This window comes from Enoplosus armatus, chromosome 15 (assembly GCF_043641665.1).
Source record: "Enoplosus armatus isolate fEnoArm2 chromosome 15, fEnoArm2.hap1, whole genome shotgun sequence".
NCBI classification, from domain to species: Eukaryota; Metazoa; Chordata; class Actinopteri; order Centrarchiformes; family Enoplosidae; genus Enoplosus; species Enoplosus armatus.
The window spans coordinates 22700604-22724147 of record NC_092194.1 but is presented as its reverse complement, the minus strand read 5'-3'; the positions used below and the strand labels follow the sequence as shown (position 1 = coordinate 22724147).

The 23544-nt window shown below is 43.4% G+C and overlaps 4 protein-coding genes and 1 long non-coding RNA gene across 6 annotated transcripts; 4 read left to right on the top strand and 1 right to left on the bottom strand.

Annotated features, from left to right (window-relative positions):
• Positions 1 to 383: 383 nt before the first annotated feature.
• On the bottom strand, positions 384 to 16744 carry jmjd7 (jumonji domain containing 7). 2 transcript variants are annotated; one of them, XR_011598486.1, is made up of 9 exons: positions 16564 to 16744; positions 16051 to 16204; positions 15833 to 15971; positions 15377 to 15491; positions 1590 to 1646; positions 1401 to 1496; positions 1115 to 1217; positions 863 to 1022; positions 384 to 701 (listed from the first exon to the last, which is right to left on the bottom strand). XR_011598486.1 is itself a non-coding variant. In XM_070920361.1 (9 exons), exons 1-9 carry the CDS (start codon positions 16610 to 16612, stop codon positions 613 to 615), a joined length of 933 nt encoding a protein of 310 aa, XP_070776462.1. In that variant the 5' UTR covers positions 16613 to 16744; the 3' UTR covers positions 384 to 612. The 2 variants fall into 2 exon arrangements, 1 of the variants encoding a protein (XP_070776462.1); XM_070920361.1 differs by having other exon boundaries at positions 1115 to 1188.
• Positions 2583 to 5115, top strand: LOC139297850 (uncharacterized). Its single transcript, XM_070920659.1, has 4 exons — positions 2583 to 3110; positions 3918 to 4120; positions 4261 to 4528; positions 4961 to 5115. The coding sequence occupies exons 1-4, from the start codon at positions 2583 to 2585 to the stop codon at positions 5057 to 5059; spliced, it is 1098 nt and encodes a 365-aa protein (XP_070776760.1). The 3' UTR covers positions 5060 to 5115.
• LOC139297214 (uncharacterized) lies at positions 6726 to 8628 on the top strand. Its single transcript, XR_011598480.1, has 3 exons — positions 6726 to 6843; positions 7856 to 7993; positions 8496 to 8628. It is a non-coding gene; the product is annotated as an uncharacterized lncRNA (long non-coding RNA).
• Positions 11976 to 14614, top strand: LOC139297615 (uncharacterized). Its single transcript, XM_070920362.1, has 4 exons — positions 11976 to 12190; positions 12720 to 12851; positions 13246 to 13604; positions 13984 to 14614. Exons 1-3 carry the CDS (start codon positions 11992 to 11994, stop codon positions 13596 to 13598), a joined length of 684 nt encoding a protein of 227 aa, XP_070776463.1. The 5' UTR covers positions 11976 to 11991; the 3' UTR covers positions 13599 to 13604; positions 13984 to 14614.
• A 980-nt stretch (positions 16745 to 17724) lies between the features above and the next one.
• tbpl2 (TATA box binding protein like 2) lies at positions 17725 to 22451 on the top strand. Its single transcript, XM_070919846.1, has 8 exons — positions 17725 to 17772; positions 18671 to 18872; positions 19495 to 19717; positions 20529 to 20616; positions 21060 to 21151; positions 21262 to 21429; positions 21731 to 21825; positions 22375 to 22451. The coding sequence occupies exons 1-8, from the start codon at positions 17725 to 17727 to the stop codon at positions 22449 to 22451; spliced, it is 993 nt and encodes a 330-aa protein (XP_070775947.1).
• Positions 22452 to 23544: the final 1093 nt, after the last annotated feature.

Below are 23544 nucleotides of genomic sequence, written 5' to 3'. Positions count from 1 at the left end.
TCAGCTGTTAGCAGCTCCTGTCTGCAGTGTCCTCATGGACGGACAGACAACTGTCACTGATGACTGAGACACTGCAGGAAAGTTAAAAACAGGAGGATTCTCAGGCAGGTTCTGCAGCTTCTTTCTCTCTGATGTCTGAGTGGATTTCTGGAGGTTTATTCTGATGGACATCAGAGACAATGATGTCCTCTGGAGGTGGACGCCACTCTGAATGATTCAACATGAGTTTCATGTCTGAGTTATGACTCTGAGAAGGAGCTTAAGTATCTTCATCACCTCCATAAAGTCCCTCAGTTTGAATGATGAAATCAGTCGCCCTTTTTTCGTTAATGAATGAAATACTAACTTTTAAGACACACCAGTATTAATGTTTCTTTCTTTTATTTATTTATTGCCATTTCTTTGCCTTTATTGGACAGTTTTGGGGGGTAAAGGCTGTAACCACTCGGCTACCAGGTGTTTCCACGCAATGTTCATCATTCAGATATTTAAATCTTCATTACATCAGGGTTTTAAACAAAACTTTATTTTACAGTTGCTTCATGTTTCATTAGTTCTCTCTCTATTTACTCACAAACCCAAAACCAGTCACATCATGCAGTTGCTGTGATGTCACGTTGACCCTGTGACCTCAGACAGCGTCTCCAGCAGCTGGAAGTAGTTGTACTTGATGTCGTACTCCATGTCGTACCAGAAGTTCACTGCAGCAGAGAAAAACAACTAAATCCTGACGCTTCAAACACGACGATCAACGAGACTGCATTATTCACATTTAGTTGTTTAATATGTGAGTTTGATGGAACTTGAGTTCCTTGGATGTAGGTCATACAGCTGTCCCTGTGGTGCGTTCAGGGGTTTGTACCTGCAATGCAGCCGTGTGACTGCTGGACGTGGTGGAACCACAGTGACGGCAGGTACAGCATCTCTCCGGCCTTCACGCTGCAGTGGAGCGGTTGAGCTCTCTGATACTGTGGGTACCTGTTCAGGTCCGGGTCCAGAGGGTCCAGAGGGATCCACGGGATCTGAGGAGGGAGGAAGAAGGGAGGAGGGTGAACTGTTGTGTTTTAAATAAAGCAGAGAGCGTTGACATTAACAGACAGACACCTGAACGCACCTTCTCAGAGTCGTGATCGATGACCTCAAACTCACCGTCATCCTGCTGACGGTAAACAGCCGGCTGATACACTCCTGACAGACAGAGGCGGTTACTATGGGTACTGCAGAACATACGTGGTTGTTACTATTGTCAGTGTAGGGGATGGAGGGTGGTTACTATGGTTACTGTAAGGGGTGGCACTGTATGTGATACACAGTAGTTACTATGGCTACAGAGAAACAAGGGTACAAGGATACAAGGCTGTGGTTACTGTAGCATTATACAGGGTGGTTTCTATGGTTACCGTAGGGGATGAAGGGTCTGTCAGTTGGCGGCAGCAGGATGAAGTTTTTCTCTCCAGAAATGACACAATACAGATTCTCATAGTGATCTTTGTGCACTGAGACAGAAACACACCCAATATATTAAAACACGTTACACACTGTTTCTACGTATTGAACACACTATCTGGCGTGTTGTGTTCAGGTCTTACTGGACGTGACGGCGCTCGCCTCTCCGAGCCAGAAATTCACAGCATCTGGTAACTTTCCTTAAAGAAAAAAAAAAGACTTATTGTATTTATGGCTATGAAGAGAAAAACTTTCATTTCAGTTCATCAGATGTTAGTAAAGAGATCATTTAAGACAGTGATGTCCTCACAATGATGATGATGATGAAAAAGTTTGAAACATCTGTGTAAGCTGTGACTTCTGTCACATGAAACATAAAAGGCCGTAACCAAATTTAGAAATACTGAGGTCAAATAAAAACACTGCTTCATAAAAAAAATATGAACAAATGAATATTAAATTAGACAATGAAAATAGAAACAATAAATAAAAACAAGTACTGCCACGCAGCAACCTCCTCTTGGAAAGTTAAATCAGTAAATAAAGTGTAAACAATTTCTAGCAATTAGATTTTAAATATTTACTCTCAGTAAACTGTTAAATGATCTATTGTGTCTGTTTCAACACCTTGTTCACAGTACATTCTGTAACTTCATGGAGGACATGGCCTCAGTGTTCATCTGAATATAAAACATGGCACACTAGTAAGAAAAAGATATAACTGAAATACTTAAAACTAAGTATAAAACATTGGAATATAAAATTCAAATAAGCTCCAAGCAGATCTGTACATTTGAACCACCGGCTGTTGTTGTAATGCGCCTCCCGGCCGCCGGCGGCAGCACGAGCTCATGGCTCAAATCATGCGCCATCTTGGATTCTACACAGGCGCCTGTCAGGAGAGCAGATTTCAGCCGCACTCCTCCTGTACAAGTTGAATTTACTGATTTCAAAACAACTACACGTCCAGCTGAACCCGCCTGAACTGTCACGGAGAACATGAACTTGAATCCTGCGGGTTTGTGTCTTGTCACTTTGCTCGAAGAGAAAGGTTTTGAAGGTTAAACGCCAGAACTCCGCGCTCGGTGAACCAGCTAGCTGACAGGTTGGAGCAGCTTCACCGCGGCTCCGGTAACATGCAGCACCGCTGCAGCCACTGTGACTGTCCGATACAGAGACAAGCTAAAGGCTATAAACGGAAGTCACTGTTGTCGCTAATCGATCTAAAGAGCGCGCAGAAACTTTTCCCGGACCTTAACCCTCAAGATGCGTTTTTATGTTTCGCCTGTGTAAGAAACGTTTATCAGAAAACCAAGAAATGTGGAAAAAGGCGGATTTATGTGGACCCTCATCCCCCCTCCCGTCCGGTTCCTCCCGCCCGTCCTGCTCCTTCTGACTCCCTGTCGGGGGAACCACGGCCTCTCAAGAAGCTCAAAAAGAGACTCAAAACTACGCTGAACGAACACGACTATGCATCCCAGGACCAAGCGCCTCCCTCCCGGTCCGATCCTCCGCCGGCCAGGCGCGTCCGCCGCGGACCGATGTCCCTGGTGTGCGGGTATCTCCGGAAGAAGAACTTCACCTCCGCGCTGAACCGACTTCTGCAGGTGTCCGGCTTCAAGGAGGCTCTGATCAAAGTGTGTGGAAAAATCATCTCCAGCGAGGTGAGACCTGCTGGGATACTGACCAAACCTACTTCATAATAATGATAATGAACTGACTACCGTTTTATAAGGAAGAGCTGCAGTTTTCTGTTGAGACTGAAGGGGTCTGAAGTGTAATAACTGAAAGCAGATGATCTCTCAGTTAAAGAATAAGAGATGAAGCAGTGGAACTGCTGTCATTACAGATGAACTGCCACTTGATGATGATGATGATGATGATGATAATAACTAAAAAACATTTCTGAGGAAAATGTATGTTTTCTGGCTGCTGAGACTTTGTGGTTGAAATATTTCAATTAGTTGAAATACTGAAAAAAGTGGAAGTGGCAGTTAAAATGGTGAAAGTGTGAGTGATGATGTTAAGTGTAAGTGCTTTAAAGAGTAGAAATCGTCGCAGTGTAAGTGAAGACGTGAGCTGCCAGTTCAACTGTATAACATAAAAGAAGACCTCAGTGTAAGTGTAAGCACTGAAAGCAGTTGAAGTGAAATGTATATGAACAGCTGTGCTGTGAGAAGCATTTTGTTGTTGGATGTTCACACCGAGGAGGGACTACAGCTCACAATCCGCTGAATTATAGGAGTTCTAGCCAAACAGCCTCTGCACGTGACTCAAGCTGTGGACTCGTACTCCTCCAGAGTCCTCATTACTCAACACCGTGATAAACAAGGCTGGTCTGTTGGGCTGCCTCTCATCTCATCTCGTGCACACAAATTAATCAAAACATGGGAGGGAGTAATTGTTCTGCTGTTGGAGAAGCAAAGTACACAAAAGATACTTCTAACAGTATTTTTGAAATGTTTTGGCAGCGTAAAGAGATGGTGAACGACCTGGAGGGTCCGTACAGGAAGACCTTCAGCCCCGAGACCCTGTCAGCGTTCAGCTGGAATAAGACTACTTCCTGGGCTGAGGAGAAGGCTCCTCTGACTGTGGCCTGCCTCAGATCCATGTTCCCCCCCCCTAAAAAGATCCAGAAACAGATCATAAACTACAGCCCAGGGAATAAACCACGGTGGGTCAAAGGTGGACCTGGCTCTGACATTTGATCTTTTAAAAGGGTTTAAACTTCAGGATGAATTCTTCTTATTCTGAGAGCTCTTCATTATAAGTTCTTCAGGATCATAAATCTGACTCAGTGTTTCGATGTTTCAGGCGGATGACGGACGAGGAGGTGAAGCAGATGTTGGACCGGAGGATCAGCCTCCTCCTCTCGGTGCCTCTGTACACCAGCACTCTCAGAGCCTGTTTCCTCCAGACGGCCTTCAGCGTGGAGATGCTCAGACACCGTTGTCCCATCAAACTCTTCACCATCATGAACAGTCTCGGCATCTCGCAGTCCAAGACCACCGCCAGGATCCACGCCAAGAGACTGGCAGAGGAGCACGACAGACAGGTGAAGCAGTGGAAAGACGAGATCCAGGTGAGGAAGCAGATCCTTTCTTCTTCTTCATGTTCGCCTTCATTATTTGATTTGATTTGATTTATTTTCTTGTCCAGTAACTGATTCACTTTCTGTCTCTGAGCATTTGACAAACCTTGTTTCTGTTTCAGCGTTCCCGTTTTCTCCACATGGTTTGACTTTGACTTTTAAAAGTTACTTTGAGTAAAAATCTGTTGAAGCACTTTATTACAGAACAGGTGGATGGATGAACTGAGCTGCTGATGAGTCCTCTTGTGGCTCTGCAAAACTACTTTTCCACTTTTCTGTACTTTTGAATACTTCATCTCATGTTTGAAATGACAACCAGTTATACTGAGTCCTAATAGTTTGATTGGAGTCCATTTCTTATTTTAGCGTTTGATATTTTCAAACAAAGAACAGTCGTAGTCACATCTTCTGTTTTACTTTTAGACGACGAGAAAGACGCAGTACTGCAGTGACGACTCCAAGAAGGCGGCGGCTTACACCTTCACCTGGGGAACAGTTAGGGTAATGAGACTTGTGGCATAAAACTACTTTAAACTATCTGTTCTCTTTCGAGGAGACGTTAAATCTCTGTGCTGCAGGTGCCGTCTGTGCCCAGGTCCAACTCTACAGAACGAGAACACACCTTCGTGACGTGGGCGTTTCGCTTTGCTCATCAAGTTCGGATTAATTTTCGTTACCTGCAGGGACCTCCGATAAAAGCAGTGGAAGTGTCTCCTTACAGCATCCTACCGTCCAAACAGGTATGCACTCTTTAAAGGAACAAATCAGTGTGTCTGCATGTTTCAACTCTTTGAGTACAAACATGAACTTCATCCGATAAAGCTTAAGATTCTTTATTTCAGGCAGCCTTTGGTTTCCATGCATTTCTGTCTGACAGACTCTTAAACTGGGTTGTAAATTCTCTCACAGCGAACACGTGTGCATTACGTTTCATCAATCAGAGTTATTTATCGCTGCATGGTAATCAACATAACACAACACACACACTCAGTGGCCTCCTGCTCGTGATGCAATTATCTGAGTGTGTGTCTTAAAACTTTGGATTGGAAGCCAATAAGATACCACTGCTGTTCTCATACGATATATATTTACTTTTGGTTGGGAAACAGAATATTATGGTGAAATAAATGTATCGATACATTTAATACCAAGACTATCAGTGTGAAGTCCTGCTAGCGCCCCCCACAGGCTGCAGTGTTCATTACAGCCACACTCTGTACAAACAACATCCTGATGATTTATCTGTTCTTAGAGTCTTCGTTGAAGTTTCAAAAGCTCCGGCTCATGTTGCAGTGTGTCATTCTGTTTTAAAAATAAACACTAAATACATGAATATTAGCTAGCCCAATAAATATTGGATTTTTGAGGACAATACTGATATAGATATTTGGGGGTTTATACAATCTGATAACAATATGTCTGCCTACAGTAAAGTTTTTTTTTTTTAAACATAAACAACAACCTTGACACTGATCTGATCAGGACATTTTACAGTTTGAAAATTAACTTGTCAGCGCTCTCTGGTGGGCAAACTCAGTAATGGAGACTCTGGTCCACTAATCAGACCACAGATACACTGATACTAATATATCTGCAATAAGCTGATATCAGCAGATTTATTGATGATGATGATGTTACTGTGACAATAATTTATGCAGTGTATTGTATATGTGTATTGTGAGGATTATGTATTTTAATTCTAATTAAATTTTATATCATATAGAAATGGAAAGAAATACTGGGAATGGTCCTTTAAATGTCACAATACATCATCATCATCGTCATAAACATTTTCTTTGTCTCAGACGTACGAGTCGTTGCGACAGCGAATGAAAACCTTAGTGATGCGAATCATCGCTGACAACCTGACGGCCCTGAAAGGACCGAAAGGACGAGTGGTGAGACACATTCCTCACATCTACTCCAGCCTGATGGAGGAGGAGAGCATTACTGTGAGTCCAACCTGTCTGAACCTGCTCAGGTGTCACTGATGTTACAGTAAATTCTCAGGCATTTCCTTCTTAATTCTTCCTGTTGTTTCCCTTCAGGTGAGTCTGGGTGCAGTGATACCAAACACCACAGAAGAAGAATCTGTTAGTGCTGCGTTCGGCCTTAAAGACTACATCCCTGTGGTTTCTGGGAAACCGTACCACATTCTGTGTTGTGGGGACGTCCTCAGCCCTGACAGGACGGAGCACAGCAACAAAACCCAGAACAACGAAACTCCAGACCCGAACCCTGACCTGATGTTTGATGGACTCGTAGAAGCACCGCAAGAGTTTCAGAAGGAACACCTGTTTCATGAAGTTAGAAAAACATTATCACACTAAAACAACTTGCGCTGAAATGTGTTGGAGATAAATCAAGCATCAAATTAGAATTTTAAACTAACTCCTCACATGCCTCCATCTGCATCACTGTAATAACAGTCCTCCGGCTGCGTCACTGTAATAACAGTCCCCCGGCTGCGTCACTGTAATAACAGTCCCCCGGCTGCTTCACTGTAATAACAGTCCTCCATCTGCTTCACTGTAATAACAGTCCCCCGGCTGCTTCACTGTAATAACAGTCCTCCATCTGCTTCACTGTAATAAAAGTCCTCCGGCCGCTTCACTGTAATAACAGTCCCCCGGCCGCTTCACTGTAATAACAGTCCTCCATCTGCGTCACTGTAATAACAGTCCTCCATCTGCTTCACTGTAATAACAGTCCTCCATCTGCTTCACTGTAATAACAGTCCCCCGGCTGCTTCACTGTAATAACAGTCCCCCGGCTGCTTCACTGTAATAACAGTCCTCCATTTGCTTCACTGTAATAACAGTCCTCCATCTGCTTCACTGTAATAACAGTCCTCCGGCCGCTTCACTGTAATAACAGTCCTCCGGCTGCTTCACTGTAATAACAGTCCTCCGGCCGCTTCACTGTAATAACAGTCCTCCGGCCGCTTCACTGTAATAACAGTCCCCCGGCTGCGTCACTGTAATAACAGTCCCCCGGCTGCGTCACTGTAATAACAGTCCCCCGGCTGCTTCACTGTAATAACAGTCCTCCGGCTGCTTCACTGTAATAACAGTCCTCCATCTGCTTCACTGTAATAACAGTCCTCCATCTGCTTCACTGTAATAACAGTCCTCCGGCTGCTTCACTGTAATAACAGTCCTCCATCTGCTTCACTGTAATAAAAGTCCTCCGGCTGCTTCACTGTAATAACAGTCCCCCGGCTGCTTCACTGTAATAATATATAATATATAAGTGAAGACCCGTCACCATTTAACATGTATGTTATATAAACTGTGTTGTTTGATCTTTTTTTTTCAGGAAATGCTAAAGATGCTTCTCAGTGAGAAAAGTGAGAACGCTCGAGGAACTCTTCATCACATCATCTCACTGTTTCACTTCAAGACGTTTAACAACTCTGCCAAAGACTACTTCCTCAACATCTGGGACTTCATTGCGGTAAGGCTCCTGAAATGTAAACTGCAGTCAGATTTAGTGACCTGGTGATGGTGATGTCAGTTGGTTCATCCTACAGCTTATCATTTTCTGTGGATATTCAAGTTCCTCAGAGGATGAATCTATTGAGTCTGTTGACCTCCTGACTTTTCCTCTCACTACATAATCATCAAAATGTCAACAAGCATTAAAACTAGTCCAGAGAATCTTTCAACTTCCTGGTCTTCGGAGGATTAACCCTTAAGATTTTAATGACTCCATGATGTTTACTCTAGCGCCACCCTCAGGACAAACTCTACTTCTTTAGCTTCACTACTGTTCAGACTCTAAGAACAGATAAATCATCAGGATGTTGTTTGTACAGAGTGTGGCTGTAATGAACACTGCAGCCTGTGGGGGGCGCTAACAGAGCTTCACACTGATATTCTTGGTATTAAATGTATCGATACATTTATTTCACCATAATATTCTGTTTTCCAACCAAAAGTAAATGTATATTTTATAGTTTGTGACAACAGCGTACGTGACTCTGTTTGCTGTGACGGACTGTGGTCTGGACTCTGTGGACCAGAGACCCTCAGATTACCCCTCTCAGGTCTCAGCTCAGATGGACTGGCTGAGAGACCTGGCTCACAGACTGGTGGATCTGGTGTGGATGCCTCCACCTCAGGAGGACATCAACACTGCTGCAGCTGCTGCAGCTGCTGCAAGTCACTGCGATGGAGAGAAGAAGAAAATATTCCCCTTCTGTTACTGCAGAGAAGGTAGGAGCTCATCAGGTGAGGGTTTACTACGTCACAGGTGAGGGTTTACGTCACAGGTGAGGGTTTACAACGTCACAGGTGAGGGTTTACGTCACAGGTGAGGGTTTACAACGTCACAGATGAGGGTTTACGTCACAGGTGAGGGTTTACAACGTCACAGGTGAGGGTTTACTATGTCACAGGTAAGGGTTTACTATGTCACAGGTAAGGGTTTACTATGTCACAGCTGAGGGTTTACTACGTCACAGGTGAGGGTTTACGTCACAGCTGAGGGTTTACTATGTCACAGCTGAGGGTTTACTATGTCACAGGTAAGGGTTTACTATGTCACAGCTGAGGGTTTACTACGTCACAGGTGAGGGTTTACAACGTCACAGGTGAGGGTTTACGTCACAGGTGAGGGTTTACAACGTCACAGGTGAGGGTTTACAACGTCACAGGTGAGGGTTTACAACGTCACAGGTGAGGGTTTACGTCACAGGTGAGGGTTTACACGTCACAGGTAAGGGTTTACGTCACAGCTGAGGGTTTACTATGTCACAGGTAAGGGTTTACTATGTCACAGCTGAGGGTTTACGTCACAGCTGAGGGTTTACTATGTCACAGCTGAGGGTTTACTACGTCACAGGTGAGGGTTTACGTCACAGGTGAGGGTTTACGTCGTCACAGCTGAGGGTTTACTACGCCACAGGTGAGGGTTTACTACGCCACAGCTGAGGGTTTACGTCGTCACAGCTGAGGGTTTACTACGTCACAGGTGAGGGTTTACTACGTCACAGGTGAGGGTTTACTACGCCACAGCTGAGGGTTTACAACGTCACAGGTGAGGGTTTACTACGTCACAGGTGAGGGTTTACGTCGTCACAGCTGAGGGTTTACTACGTCACAGGTGAGGGTTTACTACGTCACAGGTGAGGGTTTACTACGCCACAGCTGAGGGTTTACTACGTCACAGGTGAGGGTTTACTACGTCACAGGTGAGGGTTTACTACGCCACAGCTGAGGGTTTACGTCACAGCTGAGGGTTTACTACGTCACAGGTGAGGGTTTACTACGCCACAGCTGAGGGTTTACGTCGTCACAGCTGAGGGTTTACTACGTCACAGGTGAGGGTTTACTACGCCACAGCTGAGGGTTTACTACGCCACAGCTGAGGGTTTACGTCACAGCTGAGGGTTTACTACGTCACAGGTGAGGGTTTACTACCTCACAGTGTCACAGGAAGAATTATAGTTATAGTTTTTCAGTGTGTAATTATAATCAATTAATACATTGATAAATTTTTTTAAAGACATTACAAATGTATTGATTTATTTTGTATTTAACAGTTTGACGAGAGGCCGGGGTGCCAGTCAGCACCAGTATTTTTAGTTCTGTACCCATCAACCTTACAAAGGACCCACGTCTTTCTGACCCTTAGAGTAACAATAACTAATAACCAGACGGCTCAAAGGCACCAGCAGACAACACGTTCACCACAGTGTGTTATACATATGCTCAGCATGAAACCCGATGAAGCAGAAAGATCCTCTTCAGGATCTCAGCAAGCAAACAAAACAAATACGTGGTTTGAGGCTTAATGCAAAACGTTGACCAACGAAAACACAACCAAGTGACACCTCTTGTGACTCATAAACCAGCTCAGTGACTCTAATCTATATTTTCATAAATGCAAATAATGAATCAAATGTGTCTCTGATAGTGACGAACTTAGAGAATCATGTCCATCTCTGCAGCTCTACATAGCCTTTTAATAATAATAATAATAATAATAATAATAATAATAATAATTGTATTTATATAGCACTTTACAAGCTTAAGCACAAAGTGCTTTCCAGATTAAAGGATTTACAGAATAAAAAAAAAAAAAATCAGAAACCCATGTAAGCCCCCTGTGTGACATACAAAACTCTCAGCTTTCAGAGTAAAAGCCGTTGACCACGAGCTGCTCAGCAGCAGACTCAGAGACCAGCTGCTGAAAATAGTGCAGCATTTAGCAGCTGAAGAGCCAGATGTTTCCCTCTGGAGGTGGAGGAGACCAGAAACAGAGATAACAGAGAGAGAGTACTGGACTTCATCCATCGGGAGACACGAACACGACTCCACATGGAGGACCGTGTTGCTCTGTGACTCAGACGTTTGAAGGTCACGTCGAGTTTTAATGTTTCTCCCTTTAACAGTTTTTTTTCAATCATTTGTGAAAAATATTTGTTTATTTCTGGTGTAATTTAGATCTCATGCTTTTGTAATAAAACCCTTCAGAGGATAAGCTAGCATAGCTAATTGGTTGATTTATGGATTATTTATTATGGTTTGTTTATTTTTGGATTTTATGACTGAACTGAAACTTGAACATTTGGAAATATTATGACTTGATTTTCATTCTTGTGTTATCATTCGATTAAAAATGAGTTCAGTAAATCTCTCCCGGAGAATCTGTGATGTGTTTTTGAGACGAAACCATTTCACAGTTTGTCTCAGTTTGTCTTCATTATTCACATTATTACAGAAGATTTCCAGTAAAACGTGAGTTTTGTTTAAAAGTCTAAAACCACATCCCGTCTGTCTTTAACACCACGTGTCCTTGTCCTTGTAGAGAAAGCAGGTGAGCAGCTGGTGCGGTGCTGCAGTAACCTGTGTCCAGGTATCTGGTTCCATGAAGGCTGTGCTCGGGCTCAGACCCTCTCAGACCCACATGAGGACTGGTTCTGTAGTCCAGACTGCGGTGCAGACGGGACCTACGTGTATTGTCACTGTAAGGAGCAGAGGGGGGGGCAGATGGTCCAGTGTGGACGAATGGACAAGTGCAGGAGACATGAGTGGTACCACAGAGACTGTCTGACAGCCGCCGAGCAGACCAGAGCCGAACAGAGTGAGACTTCAATATTCACACGTCAGAGAGTTTGAATATAAAGATGATGAGATTAACCTGAAATCATAACTCTAAATAACCAAAGAGATGCATTCAGTTAGTGTCTGTTATCTTGTCCTACATTTTAACAGCTGCAAATATTTAAATTAAATGGTTTTAAGTATATTTTGTGGTTTATTGTTGTTGTCTGGAGTTTATGTTTAAATCAGTTTCTTTTCCAGGTTCATGGATTAATAATAAGAATAAGTGAATAGTCAGATTCTGTTGGAGACTGAAGACTTGTGAAGGACCAAATTGATGCTTTTGGTGGTTTGTGTGTTCCAGCTCCGTGGTTCTGCTCAGAGTCCTGCTCAGAGTCCTGCTCCATGGCAGCTGACAGTGAGGACTTCCTGTTTAACTACACAAGGGCGGTGGTGTGGGAGGGGCTGTACCACATGGCCAGACGGGACGCCATCCAGGAGGGAGACGGAGACGCCATGACAGACTTCTGGAGGATGGACCTGGTTCTGCTGTGGACCAGACAACACCTGCAGCTCTTCAACAGCAGCCACCAGATGATCACTGGTACGAGTCAGAGGAGGTCACATGGCTGATTGGTCAGTGTCACCAAGACATTGTTCACATGGGGTGGGGCTTGTGCGTAGCGCCGCCCACCACCAGATGCTGCTAGCTTCAACAGAGACGTGCGTTAAAGGCGTCCTGCAGGTTCAGTCTGAGTCCTGAACTGAACACAAAGAAGCTAAAAACTGGTCCTTCAAAGAAGCAACATCTGTGTACATTCAAGTGTTCAAAGCTAGCTAGAAGCTAAGCTAGTGCTAGTTAGCTAGTTGATTATGAATTTTTTATTTACATTAATACACATTTTAGATTTGGTCAAAGCTGTGATGGTGATGCACAGGAGGGGAAACATGGGGAGGGGACTCGTTACTGCAGGTGCCTTTATTTTGAAGGCGACTGTGACTTCCTCTCTTTTTCTCTGCGGTGACCGTTCGACTGTTCACAACACAGCAGCTGTGGTTATCATCCCATGTGAACGGCGTGCTTCTCAGTGTAACTACAGAGTGATGTTGTCATGGTTACCGTGTTTGAACAGGGATGGAGGGGTTCTACCCGGAGCGCGTCAGACAGGACATGAAGTGGAACCGAGTGGTGAATCTTCAGGGAACATCTGGAGGAAACATCAGCCCGGACCTCCTCGCTAAACTCATGATCAGCGAGTTCAAAGGTGTTTCATTCAAACACACGTCCTGCTAAACTTCATACTGATCACGTGTTTGTAAAATCTGCTATCTTTGTCTCTGAAATGTAGTGCAGTACAAGTATAAAGTAGCATAAAGAGGAAATACTGCCGTACAGTACTTGAGTAAATGTACTTATATTTCACCAGCAGCCCCTTAAAGAACCTGAACGTGGATTTAGTGTCAACTTGTCCCCACAGAGAGAACAGTAGAGAAACAGCGACAGTTGATGTTCAGATCTGCCGTGGAGATCCTGCTTCTTTATCTGAAGGCTACTGATGATGACGCACTCCCTCAGGAGTCTGACTCATATTTTATGGAGGGAAAGATATTATTAAATATTATATTAAAGATATTAAGACAGACTTTCTGTCCTCTCAGGTGGGATCGAGTTCGGTAAAGGCAGCTTCACGAAGCAACAGGTGGAGCAGAGCGCTCAGCTGGCCGGAGCTCAGGCCAAAGACCTGGACAGACTCTTCTTCACGGGAGGAAACCCTCTGAACCTGTCCACGTACCTGTCCCGTCTGTCCTCGTCCTGCAGGAGGACAGAGGACGTGTCCAGGTTTGTGGAGGAGTTTAAGAAGGACGAGCTGTTTGGCTTCAAACCAGGAAGAAAACATCAGGGCTTCAGCAAGTTCAGCTACCAGCAGAGACTGAAGACCCCAAAGAGGATGGGGAGGAGTCTGAGGAGTCTGTCCGAAGAGCTGGACCGACGGAGAGACCAGATCCTCTGAGAGCAGGTGAGGACAAGGAGTCACATGACGTCACGACGTCACCTGTGTGAGATCGTAGATAACACGTTGGCCATATTGCAGCAATGCGTCAAGGCGGCGGCCATATTGGTATTGAAGCACCTGTCTGTCTGCGAGGCAGGAGGTCCACAAGAAACTGATCTCCCAGCAGTTTGTGACAGACGAGGATCTGGCGAAATTGAAACTGCAGTGTGACTCATGAACTGACAGCACGCAGTAGTTTCTACGTGTTTGTTTTCTTGCTGCTTTGCAAAATGGCTGCCATGACATCAGTGTGTTCATAAATCTGTTTATGGATTAAATGTATAGCCAAATATTCATATTTTAATCTTTTACATTTGAAGTAATATCATTATTATTATTTCAGATTTTATTTCACGAATCTGACAGTAAGTCAGATGGAGACCAGACCAGACCAGATCAGACCAGACCAGACCAAATCAGACCAGAGCAGAGCTGCTTTGCTGCCTTCATGAGGGAAACACTACAAACAGGAAACTGACCTGTGGATCTGGTTCCTCGGTTCGGTTGTTTAGTCTTTCGGAGCTGCAGCTGAACAGACGACAGTTACATTTCTGGACCGTTTGAGTTCATGAGTTGTGCTTTTGTAAATATTAAATGGTAAATAAATGGTAAATGATCTCACTTATATAGCGCCTTTCAACCTTCACGGTTCCCAAAGCGCTTTACAGCTAAGTCTCATTCACCCATTCACTCACACATTCACACACCGATGGCGACCGAGCTGCCATGCAAGGTGCTGGTCTCCATCGGGAGCAACTTAGGGTTCAGTGTCTTGCTCAAGGACACTTCGACATGACGGGGGCAGCCGGGGATCGAACCCCCAACCCGCTCCCGTGCGACAGTGCTAACCACTGCGCCACCATGCCGCCCATATTACAAGTTCTGATTTTATTTTGACCATTTTGATGATATTTTTCAGTCTTTGCTGGACTTCCTGTTTCTAACATCCTGCCAATAAAAAGTTTTGAGCCGGTTTTGAGTGTTTAGTGTGAAATGTTGGTCATGTGACCCCCGAGTAAAGGATTTCCACAGAGGAGAAAACTATCTTCATATTTACTGCAACTTACAATTGTCTTCATTACCAATTCATCTGACCATTATTTTTATGATTAATCGATTAATTGTCAGTCTGTAGTGGATAAAAGCCCATCGTAACTTCAAATTCAGCCGTCCAGAGAGAAAACCGTAACTCCTCTCACTGTAGCAGAGAGCGCTGTTTGTATCTGGGTTAGCCTGCCATCGCAAATGAGTCTGGATCTCTCAGTTCATCGCACTCCAACCAATCAGAGCCACGGAAAGCATGCGGTAGGCTGCTAGGCTAGGTAGCTACTTTCAACATCCAATAATATGACGTTTGGCACGACATGATTTAGAACTACTGTTGGACCTGCTGAGTGGGACTGCCGTATTTGCCATTATTTTCATTATCGATTCATCTGAGTATTAATCAAAAATTAATGAATACAAATAGAAATGAAAAGTGGAGTGATATGATTAATTTAAAGCTGATTAACACAAAATGTATCAGATTTATTATTGAAGGAAAATGGCAGTAAAAAAACGATTGAAAAATAGCATTCAATTGATTTGATAAAGTTGATTTTTGCAGTTTTGTGATGTGAACTTGCTGTTTTCATCTTATCACGACTGTTTTAATCAAATCAGCTTTAAATTAATCAAATCACTTGACCATTTATCTCTCCAGTTTTCATTTCTGCTCAGTAGTCTGAACTCACCAAGTGCGGCGCTCATCCAGGAAACATGAGGCTCCACGTCATCCGTGAGCTCCGGGAGCTCATCCAGCAGGTTAGAGCACTGCTTCTGGACATAAAACACTCCACACTTCTGCACCTGCAGCACACACACACACACACACACAGTGAATAAAGCACCCCTCCACATGTGGTTACTTAATATGCAGTATTATCAGCTAAGTACTGGACTGATCCGTGGTCCTCTGTGACGTTATCAGACTGTTAGTGCTTCAGTGTTTCCTCCTCAGAGACGTGGAGACCTAAATGTGAATTCTTGTAAAATAATCAGAGTTCTGTCTCCCAATTAATCTGGTCCTGTATCAGGACCATGTGTATACTACTGAGTACAGAGTACTGTATGTACACAGTAAGCAGTAGTACTCAGTAGTCCCGTCTGGTTCCTCCTGCAGGCAGCAGCAGCAGCAGCTCCTCCCTCACCTTCCCCTCGATGACGTCGAGCACAGAAGAAAAACTCATCCGTCGCTCCTCCGGCATCACGAAGCGATCGCCGCTCACCGCGTCAGCGTAACCGTCAGGAGTCACCGCCACGCTGATGACCTTTGACCCCACCTTCTCCCTACAGACAGGAAACATCCTGATCGTCACTGACCATAGAAGAATATGAGTGCAGGCGTGGGAGGGCGGGGCTTCCTCACCTCAGGTACTCTGGTGTCCACCTGGACAGAGCCGGCCAATGGCTGAAGGCGTTACGGATGATGCAGGGCTTGTTTGGACCAATCCAGTCGCGGTAGAACTGCAGCGGGTCAGGTGGCTCCTCCAAGTAAGGCACCGATTGGTTCAGATAGAGATCTGAAAAGTAATCAATAAACAATACCTCTGATTGATCAGCTGACGGGAACAGCTGAGTCACCACTGCTCAATAGTAGTATTAGTGTTACTACACTCAAAACATTTACCTCATCAAGTAGTACCAGTAGTACTAGTAGTAGTTGTTGCAGGAGTCATAGAAAAGTAGTAGTAGGAACTAGTGGTTATAGTATTATTACACGTAGCACCAGTAGTGATAGTATAGAAGTAGTACTACGTATGTAATACATGTATCAGTTACAGTAGGTAGTAACTAGTAGTTATAGTAGAAGCAACAGTGGTAGCAGTTGTAGTACCACTATCAGTAGCAAATGTAGTACTACTCGCAGTACTCCACTCACCGTGAGCCTCCAGTGAAAACTCCGTCAGACGTTTCTTCACAGACTCCATTTTGTTTCTTCTTCATCTCAAAGAGATCGATCTTCAACCGGAAGTCCGTCACAGTGACAACATCAGATATCTGACCAGATATCAGTTATAATATCAGTGATAACTGCTGTCAGACATTTACTACTCAGTACTTCACGGTGCCATGCTGCTTTGTTTACATCCGGTGCGCATGCGCAAAGCTCTATTCCTGTAGTGTTTGAAGGGAGCAGGTCTCCCCCTGCAGGAGGGAGGATGAACTGCAGCTGCTGCCGAGGAAAAAGCTCAACACAAGCTGAACTGTGGGATATCAGTGATGATAATAATAATAATAAGTTTGTTTGTGTGTGACTGAGAAACAACACGTGGTGCCTTTGAGCAACACATTTCTCTCCAGGCTGCAGCTACCCAGCACACACCAGTCTGTCACTGTGGTGTAACTGGGAAGCTCCCACTATGAGTTGTGACATGTGTCAGCCTTCCCTGGACTAATAAAATGTAGTCAGCTACTGTACATCAGAGAGAGAAGTATTCAAACTGGTTTTAATTAAACACGACAGCACTTAATGTTACAAGGTCCTTTGATGACACATCTGAGAATCAAACTGACTGGACTTCATTTTACATTCTAGTGGAGGGTTGAATTTTGGGTAAATGTGTGTAAAATGAAGCAACATGTAGAATATTTCCATCTGACAAAATGTATGTAAACAGGATGTAAACATGTAAACAGACCTGTGTTTTCTGGTGTGACAGGAGCTAAACAAATAAATTTTTACTGATTAGTTTGATGATAAAGACAAAATAAAGGTGAGTATTGTAAATTAGAGTTGTTAGTTGAAATTAGTTTGATGTTAAAGGTGTTAACCTCAGAAAGCTAACAACGGGCCTCAAGAAGAAAGACAAAGTAATAATTTAGGTAAAGCAAAGTGAGAACGGGGCCCAAACAGATAGAAGCAGCAGTGACATGTTGTCAGACAGCAGCAGCTGTTTGAACTGAAGAGTCTGTGTGAGCGTTTGATGAGTTCAGGATCACATCAGTGTGATTGGATGCAGCTGTGCAGCTCCCTGCCTGGAACCAGGTCCTGGAACCAGGTCCTGGAAGGTCCTGGATCAGGTCAGATGGTTCTTCACTCATGGACGAGTCGGCGTTGGAGCGTTACTTTGATGACTCCATTGCAAATGTGAGTACAGACTGTCGACTCCTGTGTCTGTTTACTCTGAACATCCAAAACTTTATCTAAAAATAAGGTTCATGTTGAGATCATCAGTGAACACGTTTTCACTTTTAACTTAGACGTGACTTCATTTATGAACTGAGGTTTTCTAAGATAAAGCGAACTGCAGTCAGAAAGATTCTGTGAATGAAAAACATCAAATATAAAATTCCACATTTTGAAGAGGGTCCAGTTCTCTCAGATGTTTGTTGCCACAAAACATTTTACAAATTCACACGTATCACTTTGTTTGACATGTTTTCATTACTGTATTTTGTTTAATGAGACATTAATTCCAATTAAAGTTCCTTTATTTGGTGAAAGATGCATCACGTCATCAAAGAAACAGAAAATCAAACTGTGCTTCAAACTAACATGAGAGTTTCACATGAAAATTATGAAAAGCTCCAAAAACTAAATGAAATCATCAGAAAACATGTTGGATGTGAGCTCCTTCACTGAGGTCACGCCTGCGTTCTCTCTTTATTAGAAACTTACATTTGGTCTAAACTTTACAAGCTGGTTCTCATATTTTTAGTCTCAGTATATTTAAATTTGAACACTGACTGTGAAACTTGCTCAGAAAACTAATCTGAACTTAAACCTTAAACTGGGACTAAAGAAACACATCTGAACCCTGATCTGTATCTGATCTGCAGGTTTGAACGGTTTCACTGGCTTCATGTTGAGAATTAGGTGATAGATTATTGATATCGATCGAGTGTCCGTGCAGCACGAAACAGAAGAATTTAGTCAGTAAATCATGAAGAGTAGGTTAAAAAAATAAAAATAATAACGACAATATCCATAAACAGGCAGGGAGCTCCCTCTAATCCACCATCTTGTCTGTGTTTTTTTCCTGCAGGACTCCAGCTTCATTTTGGGGGAGGAGCTGGGCCTCCAGAGCCCCGCCCACTCCTCGCGGGGCCCCGCCTCCTCTCTGCAAGACTCCTCCTTCCTGTCGATGAAGACGGGGCCCAGCGGAGAGCAGGGGGACGACCTCGACCTCAGCTTCCTACCTGATGAACTTAGCACGCAGGACGAGCCGAGTCGTCATGACGACACAGGTATGACATCACCAATGATGCTCCAAAGATTGAATTTAGTTTTTCAATGAACTTTATTGAAACAGATATAGTAGGTCAAGGAACAATCAATACAACTTGAGAGTATAAAGACACCAGAGGGATCAAAGAGAAGTAAAGAAATAAAAAGGTTTTTAAAGATTTCAGGTGTTTTATTTGAAACGTTGTGTTTGACACACATAAACAGCTCAGAGACATTTGGCTTCTTGCTTGTACATTTTGATTAAAACTAATATATATAAAACTAACAGTAATTCCTTCTGTTATTCTGTGAATCCAAACACACCATTTTCCTTGGACATGTAAACTGATGGGAGATATGATCAGAAATATTATTGCAGAAAATAAGAAAGAAATGATACGTTTTGTCCCAACAAATCAAAGTGGACGAGTGTGATGAGACAGAAGAACTCAGAACTCCTTTGGAGAAACAAATGAACTCTAGATTGACCAACAAAATATTGTTACGGAGCCAGATTCATTTTTATACAGAATATATCAGTTGTCATGATGAAAGAACTGACTGAAGAAGGGGCGTGGTCTCTGTGAGGTCACATGGGGCGGGACAAACAAACTACCAGTTAAAAGTGTTGTTTTGTTGCAGCTGAAAGTCAGACTGCAGCTCTGGACATGTCTCAGGACAGTGGCATCTGTCCAGACTACAACTCCCAGCATTCCACAGCAGCAGCAGTAACTGACCCCCAGCAGGGGTCGTCCATGTCGGGGATGGGGACGGGTGCCTCCCCCTTCTGTCCTATGACCCCTATGACTCCCATGACCCCCATGACCCCTGTGACTGAGAGGTCAGGAATCATCCCACAGTTACAGTAAGTTACTGATGACTCTAGAAACGTAGTACTGCTACCGTCTCATAGTACTGCTACCGTCTCATAGTACTGGTACTGTCTCATATATCAGTATTAATAATTCAGTTTCAGGTTGGATGTTATTATAAATTCACAGCACAAAGCAGAATGAAATGACACAAGTTCCAGAAACAAACACTAAAATCATAGAAACTGTTCCATAGTACTTATACTGTATCACAACTATATTATTCTCCTGTTTGTCTGGTTGAGATTAAGGCTGGTGTTCTTCTATGTTTCTCTTCTCGTCATCAAACGCAGACTCAAACCAACAACCTGTCAGTCCGTCCCTCAGTCCTGTCTCACTTCCTGTCTGTGGCTCTCAGCTCTCAGCCCATTGGTTCCTACTGAAGACGTGAATCTTTAAAAACACCTCACAAATATATAGTTTCATGTTTAAAAAGGCTCAGTTAAGCAGGAGGAAATAGTGCATCTGTTGGGGACTATTTTCAGCGGCGGATGAATCCACATGTGGAGCTCTAGTGAGTGTTTGAGGCAGCAGGATGGTGTGTGTGGGACTGAGTCAGGATAAACTACAGTGTGTGTGTTCATGGTGATGAAGGAAACAACAGTGTGTTTTATTAATAATAATAAGATAAATCAGGCTGTGATACACACAACAGTAGATACATTCACTGCTGCTTTGAGTCTGCTGATATTCCACATTTCTCCATGTTCTGACTCGTACTTTATAGTATTATGCTGATCAGACAGTGTTGTGTTCACATGCTGTTGTGTATAAGTGTGTGTGTGCGTGCACGCACGTGTGCAGGAACATTGTCTCCACAGTGAACCTGGGTTGTCCTCTGGATCTGAAGTTTATCGCCCTCCAAGCCAGAAATGCAGAGTACAACCCAAAGGTACTGAGACCTGACTTCATATTGAATTGGAGCTTGTAACGCTTGTTGTTGTGGTTTAGCAGGATGATCTACTCTGGGCTACTCTGGGCTACTCTACCCTGGTGTGTTCAGGTGATGGACTCACCTGAGTTCTGGTTCTCAGCAGCTTCTAGTCTAGAGTTGATTTCTCGTCCCCTCACACCAAATACTGGAGGTCTTAGTACTGTTAAGAACTGGGGTTTTATTTTTGACAGTGAAAAACTGTCAGAGCGATGTTGTCTTTCAGCAGTGGAAGAAGTATTCGAAGTAAAAGTAGTAATACCACAGTATAAACGTATTTAAACAACATTATTATTGATGTATTAATATATACACGGTACTTTAATGTTGTTGTTGGTCAATTGTAACTATTAAAGTAAAAAGTCCAATATTTCTCACTGTTCACTTCTCGTGTTGTGTTCCAGCGTTTTGCAGCGGTCATCATGAGGATCCGCGAGCCGCGGACCACCGCGCTGATCTTCAGCTCAGGGAAGATGGTCTGTACAGGAGCCAAGAGGTCAGTGGTCTGTCTGTTTACCTGTCTCCAGTTACAGGTGGAGCTGTGGTTCTGCTACACTGTGTATTAACCTCCCTCTCTACCTCACCTGTGTGTCTGAGCACGTGCAGTGAGGAGCAGTCACGACTGGCGGCCAGGAAGTACGCTCGGGTGGTGCAGAAACTCGGCTTCCCAGCCCGCTTCCTGGACTTTAAGATCCAGAACATGGTGGCCAGCTGTGACGTCTGCTTCCCCATCAGACTGGAAGGACTGGTCCTGACACACCAACAGTTCAGCAGGTAGAAACACTGATGATTGTTGAGGTGATGGGGTTAGCCTAGCTTAGCACAACTGCAAAGCTCTGGTTACACAAGCTTTAAAAACAACATTGAATCAATGGATTCAATGGGAAGACGTAAGCAGGTCCTGCTAGCTTAGAGTTAGCTTCTAGTTGTTACTAGCTTAGAGTTAGCTTCTAGTTCCTGTTAGCTTAGAGTTAGCCTCTAGGTCCTGTTAGCTTCTAGTTCCTACTGTTACTATTACCAGGTTCAAAAGCTTTATTTAATCGCAGCTACCGTTTGCATGTTCTGGTTTCCATAGTTACGAACCAGAGCTGTTTCCAGGCCTCATCTACCGCATGGTGAAGCCTCGTATCGTCCTGCTCATCTTCGTGTCTGGGAAAGTGGTTCTGACCGGTAATGAAACTCAAATGTCCCAACTGGGTTCATGTATTGAAGGAACAGCAGAGGAGGGTTGAGTTCAGCAAACACTAGTGAACTACATTTAAAGCTGTGTGTGTGTTGTGAAACTTTATTTCATTCAGAGGTGCACTGCATACACCAACAAAACAAATTGGAGGCGTTTTCAATTAATTGTGACTAAGGATAAATAATTACAAGTAAACTGATAATTATGAGATCTATTGTCTGTTTTAATGTAGCCATAGAAACAGATTCTTTTCTTTAGCTAAATGCTGATTACAGGATAGTTTTTCTTGCAATTCTGAGATCTTTACTGGTAATTATGAAATACAAATCTCATAATCACGTTTTTTTATGGTAATTGGGAATACAGGTCTAATTATTTTGAAGTAAAGATCTCATTAGTTTTCGTAATTGCAAAATACAGATCTTGTAATAATAAGATTATAGGATAATTTTTCATCATGACGAGATAATTTTCTTTGGTGAATACCCTTTATAAATAAACTTGTAATAATTATGTAGTCGTGTGTTAAATTCCAGGAGCTAAAGAACGAGCTGAGATCTACGAAGCATTTGAGAACATTTATCCAATCCTGAGAGGCTTCAGGAAACAGTGAGGCCCCACCTCCGATGTCACTTCCTGTTTATTTGTAAATAGATGGAATAAGTATTTACTGTATATCTGTTTTATTTTGTGTTGTGGATGGTAAATGAGTGGGCTGTTTGTTTTAGAGTCTCTGTTGAATGTTTCACCATCCTGAAAGTGAATAAATTAGTTTTCTAAATCGCTGCACAGACGACTTCTGTGAAACACTGCTTTATTATCTTATTGAATATTTCCAGCTCAGAAGTTGGAATATTGTGGACTCAACTGACTCGAAATATCAATTTGAAATTTTCCAAAACATCTGATGACTATTACTCATTTAGAAGACCAACATTTGTAAAAATCGGGCCCAGTTTTAAAAACACCAGAATTACCCTTTCAATTCATCTCATGACACTTTACAGATAGAGCAGGTTTTATTGTAGGTAATATTATTACTACAGAGACCAAACAGTTCCCACCATGAGAAGCACTATGACAGTGGCAAGGAAAAACTTCATAGGGAGACGCCATACCAACTATGGCGGCATGATGGCACAGTGGTTAGCACTATCGCACGGGAGGTAAAGCTGGTTAGAGCGCCAGCACCTTGCATGGCAGATCGGACGCCATCGGTGTGTGAATGTGTGAGTGAATGGGTGAATGAGACTTAGCTGTGAAGCGCTATTTAAGTGAGATCTTTTACCATTTAACTATAATTATAATAATAATGGAAATATGACTTGGACATACTTTTAAGGTCAGATTCTTCTGATATTCCAGCTAGTTACAGCTGTAATAATAACTGAAATATGATAAATAATAACAACTTTAATAGTAACAGAACTACGACTAATAATAACTGTAGTGATGAGAGTCAGGCAGGTCCATGGCAGCAGTAGCCAGGCAGGCCTGAGCCAGCCCTAACTATAAGCCTTATCAAAAAGCAAAGTTTTAAGCCTACTCTTAAAAGTAGAGAGTGTGTCTGCCTCCTGGACCCAAACTGGGAGCCGATTCCACGGGAGAGGAGCTTGATAGCTGAAGGCTCTGGCTCCTGTTCTGCTTTTGGAGACTCTAGGAACCACAAGCAACCCTGCACTCTGGGAGCGCAGCTCTCTAGTGGG